This window comes from Harmonia axyridis, chromosome 7, assembly GCF_914767665.1.
Source record: "Harmonia axyridis chromosome 7, icHarAxyr1.1, whole genome shotgun sequence".
Classification (NCBI taxonomy): domain Eukaryota; kingdom Metazoa; phylum Arthropoda; class Insecta; order Coleoptera; family Coccinellidae; genus Harmonia; species Harmonia axyridis.
Genome location: NC_059507.1, coordinates 2,747,995 through 2,768,208, shown reverse-complemented (window position 1 = coordinate 2,768,208; position 20,214 = coordinate 2,747,995). Strand labels below are relative to the sequence as shown.

The window sequence follows — 20,214 nt, the reverse complement described above, 5'->3', positions numbered from 1 at the left end:
GTGAGAAGAGAACCGAGAAGGTTATTTGTTCGATGTGCGAATGGCTGAGTCCTAGCACATAGTAAAGGATATAAGAAGAAGAAGATAGTATAGTCTATGGTCATAGTTATTCATTGACGAATAACATTCACCTGTCATCTAAGACGTCAATTCTTAAGGTATCATTGGATTTTCCACAATATCTATCTGAATAAGTTACAACGAAAGTTCTTCTAATAAAAACTCAAGTTTAGAAGCGATATCAATATGGAAAACGTCACTTTAATGTCTTTGAACCAAATGTGTGATCTTGCTCTTGGTTTGGTAAACGTAAGTTGAACTATTCGATTTAAAAGTTCTTCTTGAAACCTAAATCGATATTTTTCAGCCTGGTGTGATTCATTTCGATATTCTGCATCAAATACTGCGTACCATAATCCAACAGTGTAACCTTATCGATGTCAAGATTAAAATGCAAGGGGAAAAGAGCCTGGAAATGCAAAAATTCACTTCGTCTAATAAAAGACAAAGTCAGGTGACTTTGCCATCTGTGAAACAAATGGCTATTGCTCCTTTTCCTGGTAGTATCGAACCTTCGGTCCATGAACCATGTAAGTTGGACATTTATGCATCTCTTTATTCATTTAGGAATTTAAATCCTGACAGGCAGAGCCCGATCATTAGGACTCATTTATAAAAAAATCGAGAAAATCATTGACTTTGCTTTGACACATATGACTCCCTGCTATTACTGGCTTTTTGCAGACCCCAAAAGAATGTTCAAAGCAGAGAAATTTGTCTCAATGAAGTAGTAATTGACATGATTGAAGTCTATTTCGAAAGCAAATAAGAATATTTCTACAGAAAGGGTATAGAAAGGTTAGATGAGCGTTGAATACATCTTGAAAGTCGTTCTGTTGACGAGTAAAGTTGTATTTTTGAAAGAAAATGTGTTTTTATTTGTTAGTCTTGGGACTTATTGAGTAAATTGTTATATTTACTCATTCATAAACTAATGGAAGAAATACACAAACTGCAGTCGAATCTTAGACTGTTATCTCCACTGAATGGTCATACGTTATGAAACTGTATTTCTTCTCGATTTCAGCATTGTCCACACAGAAATCTGTGGGAGAAACCCCGAGTCATAAGCTTGATGAGAAGTCTTCAAGTATAAAAGGTACTCTTCTAGTTCGATTATCAAAATAGAGAGGGTTTGATAATATTCAATTTGATTTTGTAGAAGCGAACGTTATCGTCTTAGACCATGCGGACAATAAACCATTAGAACACACAGTTTCTATCAGTGTGGAACAAATGCAATGGATAATCGACTCAATTGAACAACTTCGTCGGCAGGTACATGAAATCAAATATCTACCTGCTAATATGGACATCATTGGATCGTTAAGGTGAAAATTAACATATCTAAACCAGCAATAAGCCAAAAAAAATGAGAAAATCGTTGATTTTTGCAAGCTTCAAACTTTCATATCCGTGTAATTTTTTCTGAACACAAATCTAAACTTTCTTCCTGAAGTAACCATGTTATGACAACAAAGTGGTCATCATCTGGAACAACTGAGATTTCGGAATGAACTATCGGGTGTTTTTTTCGAGGTATATAACTTTAAGTTAGCATTACTGTTCAAAATGGCGACCGATTTAACAGCTGTTGAGTGATTTATTCTCAGTTTGGTTTGGCAATTCATCATGATTAGACTTACGCCTGAACAACGCTTGCAAATAGTGCAATTTTATTTCGAAAATAATGGTTCTGTGCGGAATACGTATCGCGCACTACGTCCATTTTATTTTGTTTAGCGATGAAGCGCACTTCTGGTTGAATGGCTACGTCAACAAACAAAACTGCCGCATTTGGAGTGAAGCTAATCCTCAACACCGTTACATCCAGAAAAACTGACTGTTTGGTGCGCTTTATGGGCTGGTGGAATCATTGGTCCGTACTTCTTCAAAAACGATAATGGCCAGAACGTTACAGTCACTGGTGATCGGTATAGAGCCATGATTACTAAATTTTTCATTCCTGAATTGAACAACCATGATGTCCAGGAGCTGTGGTTCCAACAAGACGGCGCAACATGTCACACAGCTCGTGACACAATCGATTTACTGAAAGACACGTTTGGTGACCGCCCAATTTCACGTTTTGAACCTGTGAAATGGCCTCCAAGATCTTGTGATTTAACACCGCTAGACTACTTTCTGTGGGGCTATGTAAAGTCATTGGTCTATGCGGATAAGCCACAAACCCTTGACCATTTGGAAGACAACATTCGCCGTGTTATTGCCGATATACGGCCACAAATGTTGGAAAAAGTCATCGAAAATTGGACGTCCAGATTGGACTACATCCGAGCCAGCCGTGGCGGTCATATGCCAGAAATCATATTTAAAATGTAATGCCACAAGATTATCTTGCGGATAAATAAAATGCATGTCAATCGAATAATCCATCGTTGTTTTATTGCAATTTAAAGTTCTATAGCTCTAAGAAAAACACCATTTATAAGTATGATGATAATATGAAGTCTGATGATGACAACTTTGTTATAAAACCCATATAATCAGAAATTTATTTCTCTAATTCTGTGGTTATTCCGTTCATTCTTCCACATCTTGTAGAACAAAATCATGCGAGAATATATCAGAAACGCACAGTTTTCATGGTTATATTTTATTATTCTATGTTGGCACTCCGAACTTTCCGCTACGGCTTTATCTGTCAATTCATCAAATTGCCTTAAAGAAATCAGATCTGCCAACCAACACTTTTCAATGCAAAAATCACTAAATTATATATATGGAAATATTTCATTAATTTCAATGAAAATGCAATGAATTAGAGAAAATAATGTATAATACTCGTACAGAAGGCTCTACCACTCGTTCATTCCAAAACTCGCCACTTCGTGGCTCGTTTTTGAATTTTGAACTCGTGGAAGAATATCAATGCCTTCTGCACTTGTATTATAAATAACTATTCCGCTCTCAAGTCTTATTGATTCAATGTTTCGGTGAACCCTTTTTATGTGATTCCTCTCATGATGGTTTTCAGAGAATCTGCTGCGCCAACAATGAGTGGAAGTTCGTCGGTTGCCCAAAAGCCAGCTAGAAGCATGAGCGACACGCCAATAGCAGATATGGTTCAGAATTTATCGCTGATGAAAAGATTGGATGCTGTAGAGGAAGCGATGGCGAAATTGGCAAGCCTGGTCGAAGACTTAGGTCGAGATTGTGCTGTAGGTAATTGATGATTTCAAGAGCAAGGAAGTAATACTGAAATAAGACGATTTTTTTTGTATTCCGCTTTACTTCACTCTGGTTCTGGTGACATCATCGATATGAAATTATGCACGAAGCTTGAAATAATTATTCTGTATATGTACTAACTGAAAAAGAAACTGCAACACCCAGAAGGAGCTGTTCAATTTTTTTGGTAAAACATAGATAGTATAGCAACGAGTAAATGATTGAGATTTGGAGGAAAAAACGAAGGGTTTACATTTTTTTTTTATAAATTTGTAAATAATTTGTTTACCTCTGACGGTTGAGCATCGCCGGCAACGATTACAGTGGTGCAGAGAACGTCAACATTGGAATGTGGAATGACATCAGGTCGTCTTTTCTGATGAATCTCGATTCTCCTTGGGTGTACATGATGGCCGAAGAAGATAGACGACGAGAAAGACGTGAACCAACCTCAGTTCGATGTTGAGCGTCATGTACACCGGACAGTAGGAGTTATGGTATGGGGTGCTATTTCACATGCAGTAGGTCACCTTTAGTATTTATTCGAGGTTATATGACAGCGCTACGTCACCTTCAAGAAATAGTGGAGCCATATGTTCTCCCATACCTTAACCGCCTCGAGAATCCAATATTTCAGCAAAATAATGCCCAACCTCATATTGCCAGAGTTAGTTTGAATTTCTTCGAAGTGACCTATGTGCATCTTTTGCATTGGCCGCCAAGATCCCCCGATCTTTCGCCTATAGAGCATGTTTGGGACATCATGGGTAGAAGGCTTGGAAATTTACTCCAGCTCCCACTGATGTTGGGGGCTCAGAGACATGAAGTACAGGTAGCTTGGAATAGTATCCCTCAAGACGAAATAGATCATCTTATTGCATCAAGACCGAGACGTGTTGGGAAGTGTATATATAATCGCAGTGGACAAGCACATTATTAACAAATTTAATAAAAAAAAATTGTAAACCCTTCGTTTTTTTTCTTTAAATTCCAATCATTTACTCCTTGCTATACTATCTATGTTTTATCGAAAAAAATTTAAAATTCAAACAGCTCCTTCCATGTGTTGCAGTTTCTTTGTCATGCAAAATTTCACGTCACTCCAGGTGTTTATCTAAAGCACATTACTATATTCGAATTAAAAAATAAACGGAATTATTCGAATGTATCAATTCAAGATACATATTTTCTCATTTTTTTTGCAGGTTCTAAGGAACGCCTTTTGGATGTTGGAAGTCTGTCTGACTTACGAGGGTAATTATATAAAATATTTTATGTGTTTGTTCTACATGAGTTTCTTATATTTCGTTAGTGAATTCAGCATTAATGAACCTTTTAGTTCAGATCGTAAAAAGGTGAACAGAATTGAACTTTCTGCAATTTTCTACTTTGTAATGAATAAAAACCATTTCAGTGAGGTGCTTAATAAAATAATGGACGTATTTTACTATTTTATGCTATCTTTGCAAGTGTGTAAAAATAACCGATGAAATAATATACTAGGTGTGCCATTTGAAATAAGGAAGTAGTAGTCTTTTTCCGGTTCAACCGGAAGTTGTAGAGACCTGAAAATACTTTAGGGAAAAAGGTCATTGTCTCAAACCCCGATATCCAAATTTTCAGCTCAAAATTATCATTAGTTTTCCATAAATGTCTAATAGGCCATCCCGGTGAATCCCCCTGTATACCTCCGTGTCATTCAAGTTGGCTTACGTTCCGCAATTATCAAGATTATTGTATTATTGTCGTTTCTCTCTGAGAGAGCCTCCCCTTATCCTAATAGAATAATTTCGTTTCAGGATGTCCATAACCGCCTTAGGAAACAAAAATGCATTAGAATTACTCACAAAGGAAGTGAATGCTTTGAAACTTTTGTTACATGGGGAAGAAAATGGTAAGATAATTATTTCGGAATAGAAAAATATTCGATTCTATCATGAAAAAATTATTTAATAATAACCACTTAAAGAATGATACTCGTTTCCACGAAACAATGCCATCATCATCCAAATGCAAATTTTTATCGCTTTCGAATCTGCAGTTTTGAAATTGTCATGAAAACGGGTTGGGAAATCAATAATTATACGAAATCTTCCATCTTATGGCTTGCCTCCTCAGCTTTGTTCTCTGCTAGCTAGTTTTCTCTCGGGCAGACCTCTTCATGCGGTTGTGGATGTAGTTTCATCTGACTCTCTAATCATAAATGCTGGTCTTCCGCAGGGATCAATTCTAGCACCAACACTATTTCTACTTCACATCAATGATCTGTTGGGAGCAACTTCATGTCTAGTACACAGTTTTGCGGATGATAGTACCCTCCATACCGCCTTCTCTTCCAGGGCTCCAATACTGCCTCGCTTACAAACTCGCTCACCACTTTGGAACAACGTAGAAAAGTAAGCGATCTGTCTCTATTTTATAGATATTTTCATGGGCGATGCTCTTCTGAACTATTAAAGATCGTTCCTGGCAGTCTCTTCGAGGTTAACCTGTCAAGTTCAGTCTTCACACCCCTTTGTGGTCGCGTTGGAGACCTGCAGAACATCTCTCTTCAAAGACTTGTTCATCCAACGAACAGCAAGGCTCTGGAACATATAACCTTCATAAATTTAAAAAAAAACACCAATTCCTACCTCCTTTGAACATTACAGGATATCTCCTTTCCTGGGAACCAGAACATAAAAAAAATATTCTAGGGCATATAAAGAAATAATAAAGTTTGCTTTTTTCACAGCTGCTGGACCAGCTGAAGCAAATTTGCACAATAAAGTTGCTACAATAGAGGTGAGAGTTAAGCAAATCATGGACCAGGTTGAAGTGCTTGATCGCATGACATCGGAGCAAATCGGTAATTTGTTTGGGCAGTGTGCAGGTCTAGAAGATGCTATGTCCGGTCTAAATAAAAGAGTAGTGTGAGTGTCTTCTATAATAGTAGTGATCAATCCAAACAGATTTTTTTTCAATATTGAAATATTGATACCCGATTCAATTAAATCAAACCCAGCATCAAGGACTGTTCAGGGTTGGCAAATTTTTTTTTTCTATGTAAAATTTTGCAAAAAATTTTCGACAGAAAAATTTTTTTTTCTATGAAAAATTTTTGGCCTAGTGAAAGTTTGTCAAGAATTGTTGGAGCTTGAAGAAAGCATATCGCACATAGTCCTTCAGGTAATTTTTTTCAAAAAATAAGCATTTGGAATCTTCCGAGAAAAAATAAATGATCTTGAAATGTTCGTTTCCACCAGAAGAGACGTTTTCTTCTTATTTTCTGACTTCGATAAGTCAGTAAATATGACTCGAAAATGGACCATCTGCTCTTCTTTAGCTCATATCATTCTCGAAATCTCCTCACTAGACAACGAATTTTGTACACCTCCTTAAAAATTCTTATTATAGGGATACTGTATCGGACCAGAAAGGTCCCATGGAAATACTGAACGAAAAATTCAAACATGTCAGACATGAGGTAGAGAAATTCAAGAGTGATCAACAAAAATTACTAGATGCTTTTGAACGAAAAGAAATGGAAATGAGTGTAAGTTTTCTTATTGTGCAATATTGCTAAGTATTCTTCCAAAATAAATATGTTAAATAATGCAACAACAACTTTTCATAGGTTCTGATGGAACAGGTAGAAGTCCTGAAAACTATCGCAGTGACTCAAGATGATTTCGAGCATGCTCTCGAGAAGAAACTAGATGCTGAACTAATCATTGGTAAAGTGTCTGAGGAGAAGTTCGACAAAACATATGATGAACTGAAAATCAATCTTGACGATGCTATAGCAAGACTAACTACTCAGGTCAGGATAATATAAGCATCTTATATGGATATACACTGCGCAAAAAAATTAACGCACATTATGGAAATCTCAAATTTATTCTACAACTGGAAGTGTTCTCAATGATAATTATTTTTATCAGAATTATGCATGCATATGTTATCCACTTTCAACGTTTTTCTTCAATACAGATGTTTGTTCCCAGCAGGAATAAAAAAAGATGAAATTATCAGATTTTGAATGTATTGGCTCCATTCTTAAATCAGTTGTTCTCGATCAATTCTAGTGATCAATAGTTTTTCTTTCGTTTGATTTTCTACACTCGATCGCTATGCAACGCGAAACACGCAATTTGACCCAAGAGGAATGTGCCCAAGCGGTAGTTTTGCGAGAAGAAGGGTGGACATACACAAGAATTGCAGAAAGGTTTGGAGTTTCCCATATAAGTGTGTCCAGAATGTTGCAGCGATTAAGGAAGACAGGTATGAATGTCCGAAGACCAGGACAGGGTAGACCACGGGTACAACTGCCATTCAAGAACTTCACTTGAGAGTTTCTTCGTTGAGACAACGGTTTGCAACCGCTCGCCTCCTTCAAAATCAGCTTGAGCAAACTCATGGGGTGCAAATTAGCACTCAGACAATAAGAAATCGCCTCAGAGAATATGATTTAAGGCCTCGTGTCGCGGCAAGAAGCCCAGCTCTTACCCCAGCCCATCGAAGGGCGCGTTTGGATTTTGCGAGAGAGCATATCTCTGCCTCTACCATTGTGATCGACGTTCCCTTGTATACAGACGTCAACATGAAAGATATGCTCAGTGCAATTTCCTGAATTCTACTGGTTTCGGGGGAGGATCGATTATGGTATGGGGTGGAATATCTTTGACTGCTCGCACAGACCTAGTGGTCGTTGATAATGGAGCTATGAATGCTGATAGGTATATAAGGAACATTCTTGAAGAGCATGTAGTGCCATTTGCCCCATACATTGGTGAAAATTTCATTTTTATGGACGATAATGCCAGACCCCATCGTGCGCGCATTGTTCAGGAGTACCTTGAAGAGGTTGAATTCTCTCGAATGGAATGGCCAGCAAGAAGTCCAGATCTCAATCCGATTGAGCAGGTTTGGGACATCCTCAATAGAAGGCTGAGAAGTTCAAAAAATCATCCAGCTACTCTTAATGACTTAGGAATCCAACTCAGAGAAGTCTGGGAAGGATTAGATCAGAACATTTTAAGATCACTCATTTTGAGTAGGAACCGTCGTTGCCGAGCTGTAATTAACGCAAGCATTCCAGTATTTTGAAAATTGTTTATTTCTCTTCTTTCACATAAGATTCGGTGAAATCCTGAATTTTTCTTCCATTTAATGTGTCTCGTTTCGTTCAAAACCTTCCCGAGAGAACATAAAAAATAAGTTATAAAGTCAATGTAGAGTTAATCTTCATTAAAATTGAGATTTTCAGAATGTGCGTTAATTTTTTTGCGCAGTGTAGTAGGTATATCAAATATTGTATACTGGTGGATCCAGTTGCTGTCAGAAACTCTGCTTCCAATTTCAAGTAATTTATAAAGGAGTGAGTTTAAAGTAGGGATTACATTATGCCCAAGGGAATAATGATTACTAAGCAATAAAATCAAACAACAAACTGGTAGGACTCAAAGAATTCTTTATTACTTCAAAATTATAGACAAGCTGATACAAATTCATTTCAGGAAGATTTGTGGCAGAAAGCATTGATAGAATTACAAAATGAAATGGTTTCGAAATTGGAAAAGAACGAATTGATAGCTCTACAAGATTTCGTACAAAATAAACTAAAGATTCTAAGGAACAAGGTACGCTCTATGAAAATGTATCAGAATGAGCAGGAAGCAGCAGCTACTAAGCAAATGCTTTTGAGGTGAATACAATATAATAATAAATTATCATTAATTCGACGGTATGAACAGAAAGAACAGAAACATCAATCAAGATTTTAGCAGAAATTGGCAAAATTTTATATTTGACAGTGTTAATGTTAATTTGATGAGGATATACTATCGAAAGTATACTAACTCCATTCATAGAAATGGTCATTATCTAACACTACTAGACAGTTTATCATACAGAACAGTGAACTATCGGTTATACACAAGTGCTCAAAATTAACCGATAATTTCACATTCAAAAGTGTTACTTTGATAAGATAACACTCTTGAGTTTCATTTGGTAAATTTCCACATATTCATTCAATTATTTCTTCACGGTGACCCTCAACTAACTGCAGTGTTATGGATTCAGAGATAAGCTTCTCCTCGCCGAGATCTTTTTTGCTAGACTTGAGACAGTTGTAGACCATATGGAAAGATTAGTTGTCTTCCCACTTTTTATATGCAGGCCGGTTCTGGCTGTTTGTTGGGCTTTCCAAGAGCTCATTGTAAGGAGTATCCTTATACCACGGTCTGCCTAACTTCCAAGAGTCGTGAAAGGGTTATGAAGAATTCCAAGTGTCCTGAAGGGTTATAATGAATCCATCTGACTCAATCTTCTCGCACTTTTCCTTGAAATTTTATCTACAATCGTATGAGACAGAAAGCAGGATTCGTTTTATTAGGATTTTTGCAATCCATCTGGTGTCTCTTCATCACAATAAGAAAACAAACTTTTCTATTCGTCACTTCTGACAAACACGGAACTAGCTCAAAAAATGTTTCTTTACGAAAAAGTTTTGTGTTTCAGGAACGTCAAATGTCTTTCTTGTGACGCAGATGTGGCGATGAAGGTAAAACATAGCCCAAGAGACTTTCCCTTATCGCCCACACTTCCACCGTCAAGAACAATAGCTCCATACCTGGCCTACGAATTGGACGTCATCAGAAAACAGCAAAGAGGGTAAGATATTTCTCCATACATAAAGGGTATTCAGTCTCTATTAGTGTGCAAAAAGACGTCCAATCAGCTGCAGAGTGTACAAGTAACATATAACAACAAATAAGGTAAACGCATATCTTGTTGGTCAAACTACTACAATTGGCCTGACAGGCCAATTGAAAAGTCCCCGGTCTACCATAGTAAAACACATTTTTTGGCAAAATTCGATTTTATTATTCAACATAGTTGCCTTCAAGGGCAATCTAGCGATTATAGCGATCTTCCAACTTTTCGATACCATTTTTGTAGTACGATTTGTCTTTCGCTTCGAAATAGGCCTCAGTTTCGGTGACTACTTCTTCATTGGGGCTAAATTTCTTTCCTGCTATCATTCTTTCGAGGTCTGAGAACAGGAGAAAGTCGCTGAGGGCCAGATCTGGTGAATACGGTGGATCCAGAAGCAATTCGAAGCCCAATTCATGCAATTTAGCCATTGTTTTCATTGATTTGTGCACAGCGCATTGTCTTGATGAAACAGCACCATTTTGTTTTAAATGGAGCCGTTTTTCAACGATTTCATCCTTTAAACGATCCAATAACGCTATATAATAATCGCTGTTGATGGTCTGGCCTTTTTGGAGGTGATCAGTGAACATTATACCTTGCGTATCCCGGAATACTAATGCCATAACCTTGCCAGCTGACTGTTGTGTTCTTCCTCGCTTTAGATTCGGTTCATCGTGTGTAGTCCACTTAGCTGACTGTCGATTGGACTCCGTAGTGAAATTATGGAGCCCTGTTTCATCTATTGTCATATCGACGCAAATATTCAGGCTTATTCCACTTAAACAGCTTCAAACAGTGCTCAGAATCATTAACACACTGTTGCTTTTGATCGATTGTGAGCTCGCGCGGCACCCATTTTGCACGCAGCTTTCTTATGTAATAATAATAATAATAATAATAATAATAATTTATTAATCCTCTAAGACAAATAAATGTATAGGATAAGTCATACAGATAAAAAGAAAAATTATTCAACTAATCACTATTACATCATTGAGGTAATCATTTACAGTATAATAACATCTATTCACTAATAACTTTTTTACAATTTTCTTGAACTTACTAAAAACAAGAGATCTAATATTGTGAGGCAAATGGTTGTATAGTTTAACACATTGATAAATAGGAGATTTTTCTAACTTTGTTGTTCTGTGCTTGGGAACATACAATGTTCTCTCACTTCTGGTTCCGTAGTTATGAAAACTAGACAATTGTATGAATTTTCCCTCATTCTCCTTCACATATAGTAGACATTTCAAAATGAAAATTGACGATAAGGTCATAATATTGTTTTCTATAAATATGGGTCTACACGACGAACGTGGAGGTATGCTGAATATCAAACGTAAAATACGTTTTTGTATTATGAAAGCCCTTCCAACATCCGAAGAGTTTCCCCACAGTAGAATATTATACGACAGGTGGCTATAGACCATGCTATAATATATATTTATTATCGATTCTAAAGGAAGTAGGGTTTTCACCCTATTTATGGCAAAATAAGAACTGTTCAGTTTTTTGCATACAGAATCAATGTGCATACCCCATTTTAAATTATTATCGAGGTGAATGCCAAGAAATTTAGTGCCACTCTTAGATAGAATAGCACTATCCAAATGACGAATCACCAGTTCACGATCACTATGGATAATTGTGAAATGGATACATTCGGTTTTATCGATATTGATCATTAAATTATTCTTATGACACCATTTCACAAAGCTCTGTAGTAGAAGCTCACAGAGAGCCTGAAGTTCCTCGAATGTTGGGGCCGAAACTACTACCGAAGCATCATCAGCGAAGAGACTCAACTTTTGTTGAGTCCCTCCTATCGAAGACGAAAAGCGTCTACACGTTAGCAAATCCAAGAAAATTACTCTTAAATTTACAGGGAGATCATTGATGAAGAGCAAAAATAAAAGAGGCCCAAGGACGGATCCTTGTGGCACTCCTAGATTAAGATCGTGCTCGTCTGATAGACAGCCTTCAACTTTTACAGATATGGATCTACCCTCGAGATAGCTGCGGACCCAATCCAAAAATACACCTCGAAAACCCAAATTGTAACACTTGTCAACTATAAATTGAAATGAAAGACTATCGAATGCTCGCGAGAGGTCAAAAAATAAACCTGCTACATACAAGCCATTGTCAAGACATTCATACACATAATTAATAAAGGAAACTGCAGCTGTTTCCGTTGAGTGACCCGATCTAAAACCATGTTGGGCATTATCGAGTACATTGAATTTGTCAAGATATTTGATCATTCTGTTGAACACAATTCTTTCAAACACTTTAGAAAATATACTAACAATAGAAATAGGTCTATAATTCATGATACTATTTATATCATTTTTTTTGAAGATTGGAACAACTAAGGCCTTTTTCAGAATAGTAGGAAAAATGCCAGAACTTACAGAGAGATTAATACAGTGAGTAAAATGTCCACAAATATCTGAGCTTATCAACTTCAGAATTCTGGCAGATATAGAATCAGCTCCTGCACACTTATTGTTTTTTAGTAACTTTATTACATCAGCAACTTCACACTCAATCACTGGATAAAAGAAAAATGTTGTATTCAGCATTACTGCAGAAGTACATGAGGAAGACAAAGATCCCCCATAGTATAAATGAAGAGTGGTTTCGGTTACCGTTGAAAAATAATTGACAAAGATTTTTGATAATTCGTTGGGATCATTATGCAAAACACCATCAACGAGCAGTTCAATACTTTCATTTGGTTTTCTCCTCCTGCCAGTTAAGTTATTTACAATGGACCATACTGTTTTATTTTTATTGTCTGATCTTCCAATAAGGTCATTATGGAATTTCAACCTAGTATTTCTGATTAGCGAAATATACTCGTTTTTGGTTTTTTTGTACAAAGAATAAGTGCTCTGACTCTTTAAATTTGAGTGCAACCAGTGCAGATTCATTAGATTGCGCTTCGCTATGACTATCTCAGGAGTGATCCATATATTTATTTTATGATTGCCCGTTGCCAATTTCACTAAAGGACAGCAAGATTCAAATGTACTCCGAATCGCATCAACAAATGTTTGAAAACATTGATCTACATCAACAATTTCATAAATATCATGAAAATCGTAAATTGACATTTGAAAAACAAAATTGTCAATATTTTGTTGACTCAAGTTTCTAACCAATTTTGAACCACCCTGTGTATTCATATGAAATATGTTATTAAATTCAACCAAGATAGCACGGTGGTCACTTATAAGAGGTTCAAAAACTTTCACATTAGAGTCAGATAAATCTGCGTTTGTTAAAATATAGTCGACTTTTGAAACAGATGTACGACCAGTGATGTCAGTAAATACTCTCGTAGGATCTTGTGACGAAATTTTTAAATCAAAACAACAAATCAAATCCATAAAGAGCTTACGGTTAATACATTCAGATTTCAGAAAGTCGATGTTCAGGTCACCACACACAAAGATAATGTCAACCAAATTAGAAATATAGTTTAGAGCATCCGTTAATCTATCAAGAAAAACTTCAAATTTACCGGAACACGGGCGATAAACACTTATAATGCCTAACCCAGTGCCGTTTGCCATCACAGAAATTCCGCACATTTCACAATGCATCTCATCGGAAAAATTAGACACGCACAAATTTTTCACTTTAATACCAGCTTTTGAATAGATCATCGTTCCTCCATGTGCTCGATAAGGGCGGCAATAATATTCAGCCAAATTATAGCCAGGTATATTCATCGATTTGATACCACCGGTACTGCACCAGTGTTCAGCAATACTCACGATATCAGGACCACTATCAGCCAGGAGCAATTCCAGGCTCTCTAATTTATTGGATATACACTGGACATTTAACTGAAGAAGTCTCAAACTATCTTCAGATGTATTTAGTCCGTTGGACGGTTCGTCCTTTTGGGATGAAAAAAACGATGAATATTGGCATTGTTAGGCCAATTTGATCCATTCAGAGCCTTTTCATATTCAGAGCTCGGAATCAACACCTTGAACGATGAATAACTCTTAGGATATCTTGAGGTGAGCTTCTCACACTGTACAAAGGAAAACTTCTGTACTAGAAATTCTTGTAAATTTTTTTCCGTTGTTTCTGGTTTGAGATTCGTTACATGAAAAATGCTGAATCTTCCAATTCCCTCAACGGACAGATTTTCTGAACAGTTGCCAACTACAAGTGTTTGTTTACGTTTTCGAAACGATCTCTTATGAGAAACTACATTCCAATCTTCTGTTCGATTCAAGACAGTTGGCTGAGTCACCTGAGTGTTATCAGTTTGTGATCTTGTTTTATCTTCGGATTTTTTACCCACCTTCATACCTGTTTTATTCAAAACATTCTGTTTTGAATGTTTCAAAATTGACCCCGCATGAGTGGAAACCTCAGCATCCGCAACATATAAATGGGGAACTCGAGTAGTACCGGAACTACCAGGAACATCGGTTACACTATCAGAGACTGACTCATTGCCAGATGGTCGACAAGAAGAGGATTCACCTACATGTTTGTTTATGATTTTATTATCTGTTTCTTTCTTGAGTTTATCAATCTCGGCATTTTTCTTCAGAATTACATCCTCGAGTGTTGAAATTTTAAATCTCAAAAGAGAGTTATTCTCCACCAGTAATGAGTTTTTCGCTTCTAACTCGTAGATTATTTTCATCAGGAGTTGTTGATGGGTAGACTCACTAGTGATATTACTTTTATCAGTAATGTCAGACATAGGAGACGAATTACCAGCGTTATAATCCGTGGAAGACGAAAAATCGTAATCACAGCACTTTTTGATTTTATTTGCACAACCAGGATGGTAGGATTTGTGACAACTATTACATTTTGTAGTATTTTTCACAATTGTTCGCTTACAGCAAGCACATTCAGGGATTATTAGTCGGAGAGACTCGCTCGACACTTCCTTCTTATTCGACGACATATTTAAGAATATTAGTGAATGATATGATATACACGTTCAGATGATATCTTCACAATGTCTTCTATCTCGATCAACTTCACTTAACGGTCATTCAGAAATATTTTGTAAACTTTTTTGATTGTTTAATCAGTGACAGCCTCTTTTGGGCGTTTAAACTTAGCATACCAATCAATGATGGTTGATTGTCCTGGTGCAGACCCCGGAAACTCTTCATCAAGCCAAGATTTTGCTTCAACTGTATTTTTTCCCTTCAAAAAGCAATATTTTATCAACATACGAAATTTTTGTTTCCATCTTTTTTCAAATAACAAAAGTAGTTACACTCACAACGCAATATCTCACAAACTGATAGTCTGACTGCTGTCAAATTCTGGCACGTATCCTTTGAAATGTTAGGACTAAGATGCATAGAATCCCTGGTGTATTTAATGATTCGATTTTGTTTCAGACTTTTTGAGAGACCCACCTGTTGCTTTGGTGGTCTGCTTCACCAGAGTGCTGTAAGGTGGCGTTCTTTAAAATTTTTCGAATTTCCTTATCTGCCTGGTGCCGTTTAAAAAGGAAATACTGATTTTAGACACTGCAAACATTCACAATAAATTACAATTCAGTTCATATCGAATTTTTACTCAAATGAATGGAATATAAAATATTATTGTTCTATACTCAAAGTTCATGACAAGAGCGTAGAAATAGGGGGATACTGGGGGTAATTACACGGTGTTCCTAAATTGGAGATACAAATGAAAATTACAGATTTCCGCATCATTTTAAGAAAAAAAGTCCTATAACATGAGTCCCCAAACATTTTGTTTTGAGATACATGTGTTAAAGTTTAGGTTTTTTTCTCGTATAACCTTCCCTCCACAAGATATTTAATATGAATTGGCCATAGATATTCCAGTTTAAAGTTTTCACCATGTGATATGCTAATTTTGAATGCAAATCTACAGGGTGATATATTTTCTGGAAGGATGCCTGCTTCCTTCCTCCAAAACTATATTTTGGTGAATGGCTGTTAGTTTAGAAAAATGTAGAAAAACACTCTGGTCCAGTACTACACTTTTTGATTTGTTATAGTTTTGTCGTATCTGCTATCGATTTCGAGAAAAAAATCACTAGTAATTTTCAGGAAAATCCAAATTATTATAAAGATCCAGCTAGTAAGCTCTAATGAATGCATTAATTATAAGTTATGGTATTTATTTCCCTAATCTGTAGCGAAGATTAATAAATATTTGATAAACTGTACGACACACTAGAAACAACCTGTATATTGAAAGCGATGCGTTTGTGGGCTCATATTCATGAAACTTTTTTTTCTCAAAATTATCCAAGTAATTTCTCATTTTCCTTCGTAACTCTTATTTGAGAACACCCAGTATAAAGTAAGAACAACCGAATTAGTAGCAACAAAAATTATTTCGAGTAATTTGGTTCAAACTTCATTATCAAACTTCTTTTTCTAACATTACACATATGAAAAAAAGTTGTCAAAAATTTCTTTTTCGATAATCCCTCCCCAAGAAAAAAAAACTAGGCCCTTGGTTCACAAGAGTCGAGAATTGAGAGAAATGTCAAATGTAAACGATGTATGCGCCATCTGAAACAGACCGCGATCTCTCGAAATCAAGTAGGTATAAATCTGAAAAATCTCCCGTTTTGTCTGAAAGTTTTAAAGGTAGAAGTAGACATACCAGGTTTTCTATGCATCCTAGATTAGGACTAACTAAAAATCATATAAATTTAATACTAACAGCGCTATCTATGTGTCAACCTAAGAACTTTTAAGCCCACCTAATATAAATTAAAAGTAACGTCTGGCGTCTCTGGGATCTTGTCCTATATCTCTTCTTCACATTTACATACTCATCTAAAGCTGCTTCGAACGTTTTTTTTCAGACAGGCTCACAGCAGGAACATGCATCACTTCGAGGCTTCGGTTCGCAATAAGTAAGTTTCGAGATTACGTTTCGCCTTGCTGTTTTTTCATTATCTCATCATTTTTTCCCTTCCCAAGGGAGGACAGAGTGGAGAATCGTTACTGCGGCGGTCCTCACACCGTTACGACGCCGGTACAAAGGGTGACACGAATGGGAAACTTCATGGAACAATGGGGCCCAGAGATGGCGTCGGTTAATGAGAAATTCATTAAGGGCACGGACCAAAAGGTACGGTAGATTTTGACGTTTCTTCCCTTTTCACTCTGCGCCGATTAGGCGATTCTCGCAGAATGCGAAAACCAAAAAATTACGCATTCTGGAAGGTTTTCTTGCAATGTAATCAAAATGAGTCGTGTTGTGTGGCTTGGTACACCATTTAGCTGGAACCACATCTCTTCCAATTCCAAATCATTAATTTCAGGCCAAGAGGGTCGGTAATCATTTGGCTATAGTGATTTGAGAATTGACACCTTCTTCCATTTTCAAAGAAGTAACGGATGTTTTTTTTTCGAGGTATATAACTTCAAGTTGGCATTACTGTTCAAGATGATGACCGATTAAACAGCTGTCAAGAGATGTATTCTCAGTTTGGTTTGGCAATTCATCATGAATAGACTCACGCCTGAACAACGCTTGCAAATAGTGCAATTTTATTTCGAAAATAATGGTTCTGTGCGGAATACGTATCGCGCACTACGTCCATTTTATTTTGTTTAGCGATGAAGCGCACTTCTGGTTGAATGGCTACGTCAACAAACAAAACTGCAGCATTTGGAGTGAAGCTAATCCTCAAGTGAATGTCGAAACACCGTTACATCCAGAAAAACTGACTGTTTGGTGCGCTTTATGGGCTGGTGGAATCATTGGTCCGTACTTCTTCAAAAACGATGATGGCCAGAACGTTAGAGTCAATGGTGATCGGTATAGAGCCATGATTACTAACTTTTTCATTCTTGAATTGAACAACCATGATGTCCAGGAGCTGTGGTTCCAACAAGACGGCGCAACATGTCACACAGCTCGTGCCACAATCCATTTACTGAAAGACACGTTTGGTGACCGCCTAATTTCACGTTTTGAACCTGTGAATTGACCTCCAAGATCTTGTGATTTAACACAGTTAGACTACTTTCTGTGAGGCTATGTAAAGTCATTGGTCTATGCGGATAAGCCACAAACCCTTGACCATTCAGAAGACAACATTCGCCGTATTATTGCCGATATACGGCCACAAATGTTGGAAAAAGTCATCGAAAATTGGACGTCCAGATTGGACTACATCCGAGCCAGCCGTGGCGGTCATATGCCAGAAATCATATTCAAAATGTAATGCCACAGGATTATCTTGCGGATAAATAAAATTCATGTCAATCGAATAATCCATCGTTGTTTTATTGCAATTTAAAGTTCTATAGCTCTAAAAAAAATCACCCTTCACAAATCACTCACCCCATGAGACCAAATTGCACACCATACAGTATCTTTTTATGAATGTAATGGTCTCTTAGGATTCACATGAGGATTTTATTGTCCCATAGGTCACAATTTTGCTTGTTTATATAGCAACCGTGTGAAACATATGCTTCGTCAGTGAAGAAAATTCGATGCAAAAAATCCTCATCCAATCGGCATATGTTCTACGCATTCCATGATCAGCCAACTTAAGTTTTTGTGTCAACTGAACCTTATAATGATGGAGATTCCAATCCATATACAAAATACGCCATAGCTTGACGTAATAGAGGCTAAAATGTTGTGCGCGCCTATGAATAAATAAATTTATATTTTCTTTAACACTTTTCGATGAAGTATGTGCCTTGAGACATAAGTAACAGATCCAGTTTCTTTGAATTTTTCTCACTGTCTTACTAATTGTACGCTCAGATGGACGATTATGTCAACAATAATCTGCCTGTAATTCACGAAAATCATTTTTTTTGTAGTAAGTTTTCACATCTCCTAAGGAATACTATCAAAAACTGGCGATTATCATCCACTTCTTTCAGAGTCAAGTCATGTCTTCGACAGGTACCAAATTATCCAAATATTGGAATGACTTCACTTACTGAGCAACTCGACTGTGTTTCGAGTATGAATTTTATATGAGCAGGAAGAAACAAAGTAGAAACATTTCGGATAAAACAATTATGGAAACCTGATAATATGACCATTAATTGTTTATGTTTCTTTGCATTAATCAAAGTTTTCATTTTGCTTGACCTTATTTTACTTTGAAACCTTTTTCTGTAGCGATTAGTTGTTTTATAAGATTTCGATTGTTTGTTAGAGTTTGATATTTGTTTCAAAATTTGATATATCTTTATATTTGTTCCAATCTTGCTTATCAAGAAATATTCAATTTTTGTTGATTCTAGATTTATATTGGGTGCATAGCAGAACCAATAAGGCCCATCAAGAAGCAATCTGCAATCCTAGTGGAAGGAGATATTGTGAGAGATAGAAAAAGTATGCATGACGTTGCAACTCATTTCCCTGAAAGAGATTCATTTGTAAGAATACTCTTTGATATTTCTGTGGACTTCCTTAAAATTTTTCATTGATATTTATAGTTTTCATCTACTCAAAATGTTTCAGGTTTCGAAAGGTGAATCTGAAAGAAAATCTAAAGGAACTTCAATGACCTCAGGTGAGGAGTATTTTTCGAACAAATATCATAGACGAAACTTGAACAAACTTGAATAAAATCCAGGAGGAAATTTCAAAAGATGATAACATTATTTCGATATTCTTCATTTCATTTAAATTCAATATTTTTTTTCAAATCTTATTACTAAGAATTTTCATCTTCCAGATCTCAGAAGACAATCGTCAGGCAGCAATAAAATGAAAACTCCAACCAAGAAGAGTTCAGGAGATAGAAAACCGTAAGCATGTGATACACATAGAGTACAGGGTGCTAAAGATTTGATGTCTAAAGATCTAAAAGCATTTTTAGTTTCTTCCATTTCTCTGAAGACGATTTATAAAAAGTGTCAGCTATTTTTGTTCAGTAGTTCTTGAAAACCTATCGTTAGACCTCGAATCTGGACCACCTGTAGATCTGATATCAAAAATATAGTATCGCTAAAAATATTGACAAGGAAGAATTGAAATAAAACTAATAACAGAGAATTATGTGTCGAGTGTATTATATCATTTGTTGAGTTTTTTTTTTTTACAGGAACACCCCGGTAGAAAGTGCAGTAGGTTTTGTAGATGCAAATCCAGATAATTCCAGCGCTCCATAATATAATTTATTTGTTTTATGTTTGTCAAGTTTTCAAATCATTTTATGTTTATTTTTATACTACAATAAGTATTATGTGATCATGTGTGAAAATATATGTTGTTTCTATAACCAGC

The 20,214-nt window shown here is 36.3% G+C and overlaps 1 protein-coding gene across 1 annotated transcript; it reads left to right on the top strand.

Annotated features, from left to right (window-relative positions):
* The first annotated feature begins 107 nt into the window (after positions 1 to 107).
* Positions 108 to 20,212, top strand: LOC123684477. Its single transcript, XM_045623760.1, has 18 exons — positions 108 to 309; positions 368 to 590; positions 1,088 to 1,159; positions 1,223 to 1,391; positions 3,059 to 3,246; positions 4,458 to 4,506; positions 5,052 to 5,146; positions 5,987 to 6,164; positions 6,649 to 6,787; positions 6,869 to 7,054; positions 8,751 to 8,938; positions 9,757 to 9,909; positions 16,811 to 16,861; positions 16,929 to 17,079; positions 19,227 to 19,361; positions 19,447 to 19,498; positions 19,664 to 19,736; positions 20,033 to 20,212. The coding sequence occupies exons 1-18, from the start codon at positions 247 to 249 to the stop codon at positions 20,097 to 20,099; spliced, it is 2,232 nt and encodes a 743-aa protein (XP_045479716.1). The 5' UTR covers positions 108 to 246; the 3' UTR covers positions 20,100 to 20,212.
* The last annotated feature ends 2 nt before the right edge of the window (positions 20,213 to 20,214 follow it).

What these genes read in the sequence shown, in the direction of transcription:
- LOC123684477 (XM_045623760.1), top strand. Translation starts at nt 247, where the DNA reads ATGGAAAACGTCACTTTAATGTCTTTGAACCAAATGTGTGATCTTGCT. An exon ending in GAGGCTTCGGTTCGCAATAA is followed by an intron (nt 16,862 to 16,928) that starts GTAAGTTTCGAG and finishes TCCCTTCCCAAG; the next exon opens with GGAGGACAGAGTGGAGAATC. An exon ending in AGTTCAGGAGATAGAAAACC is followed by an intron (nt 19,737 to 20,032) that starts GTAAGCATGTGA and finishes TTTTTTTTACAG; the next exon opens with GAACACCCCGGTAGAAAGTG.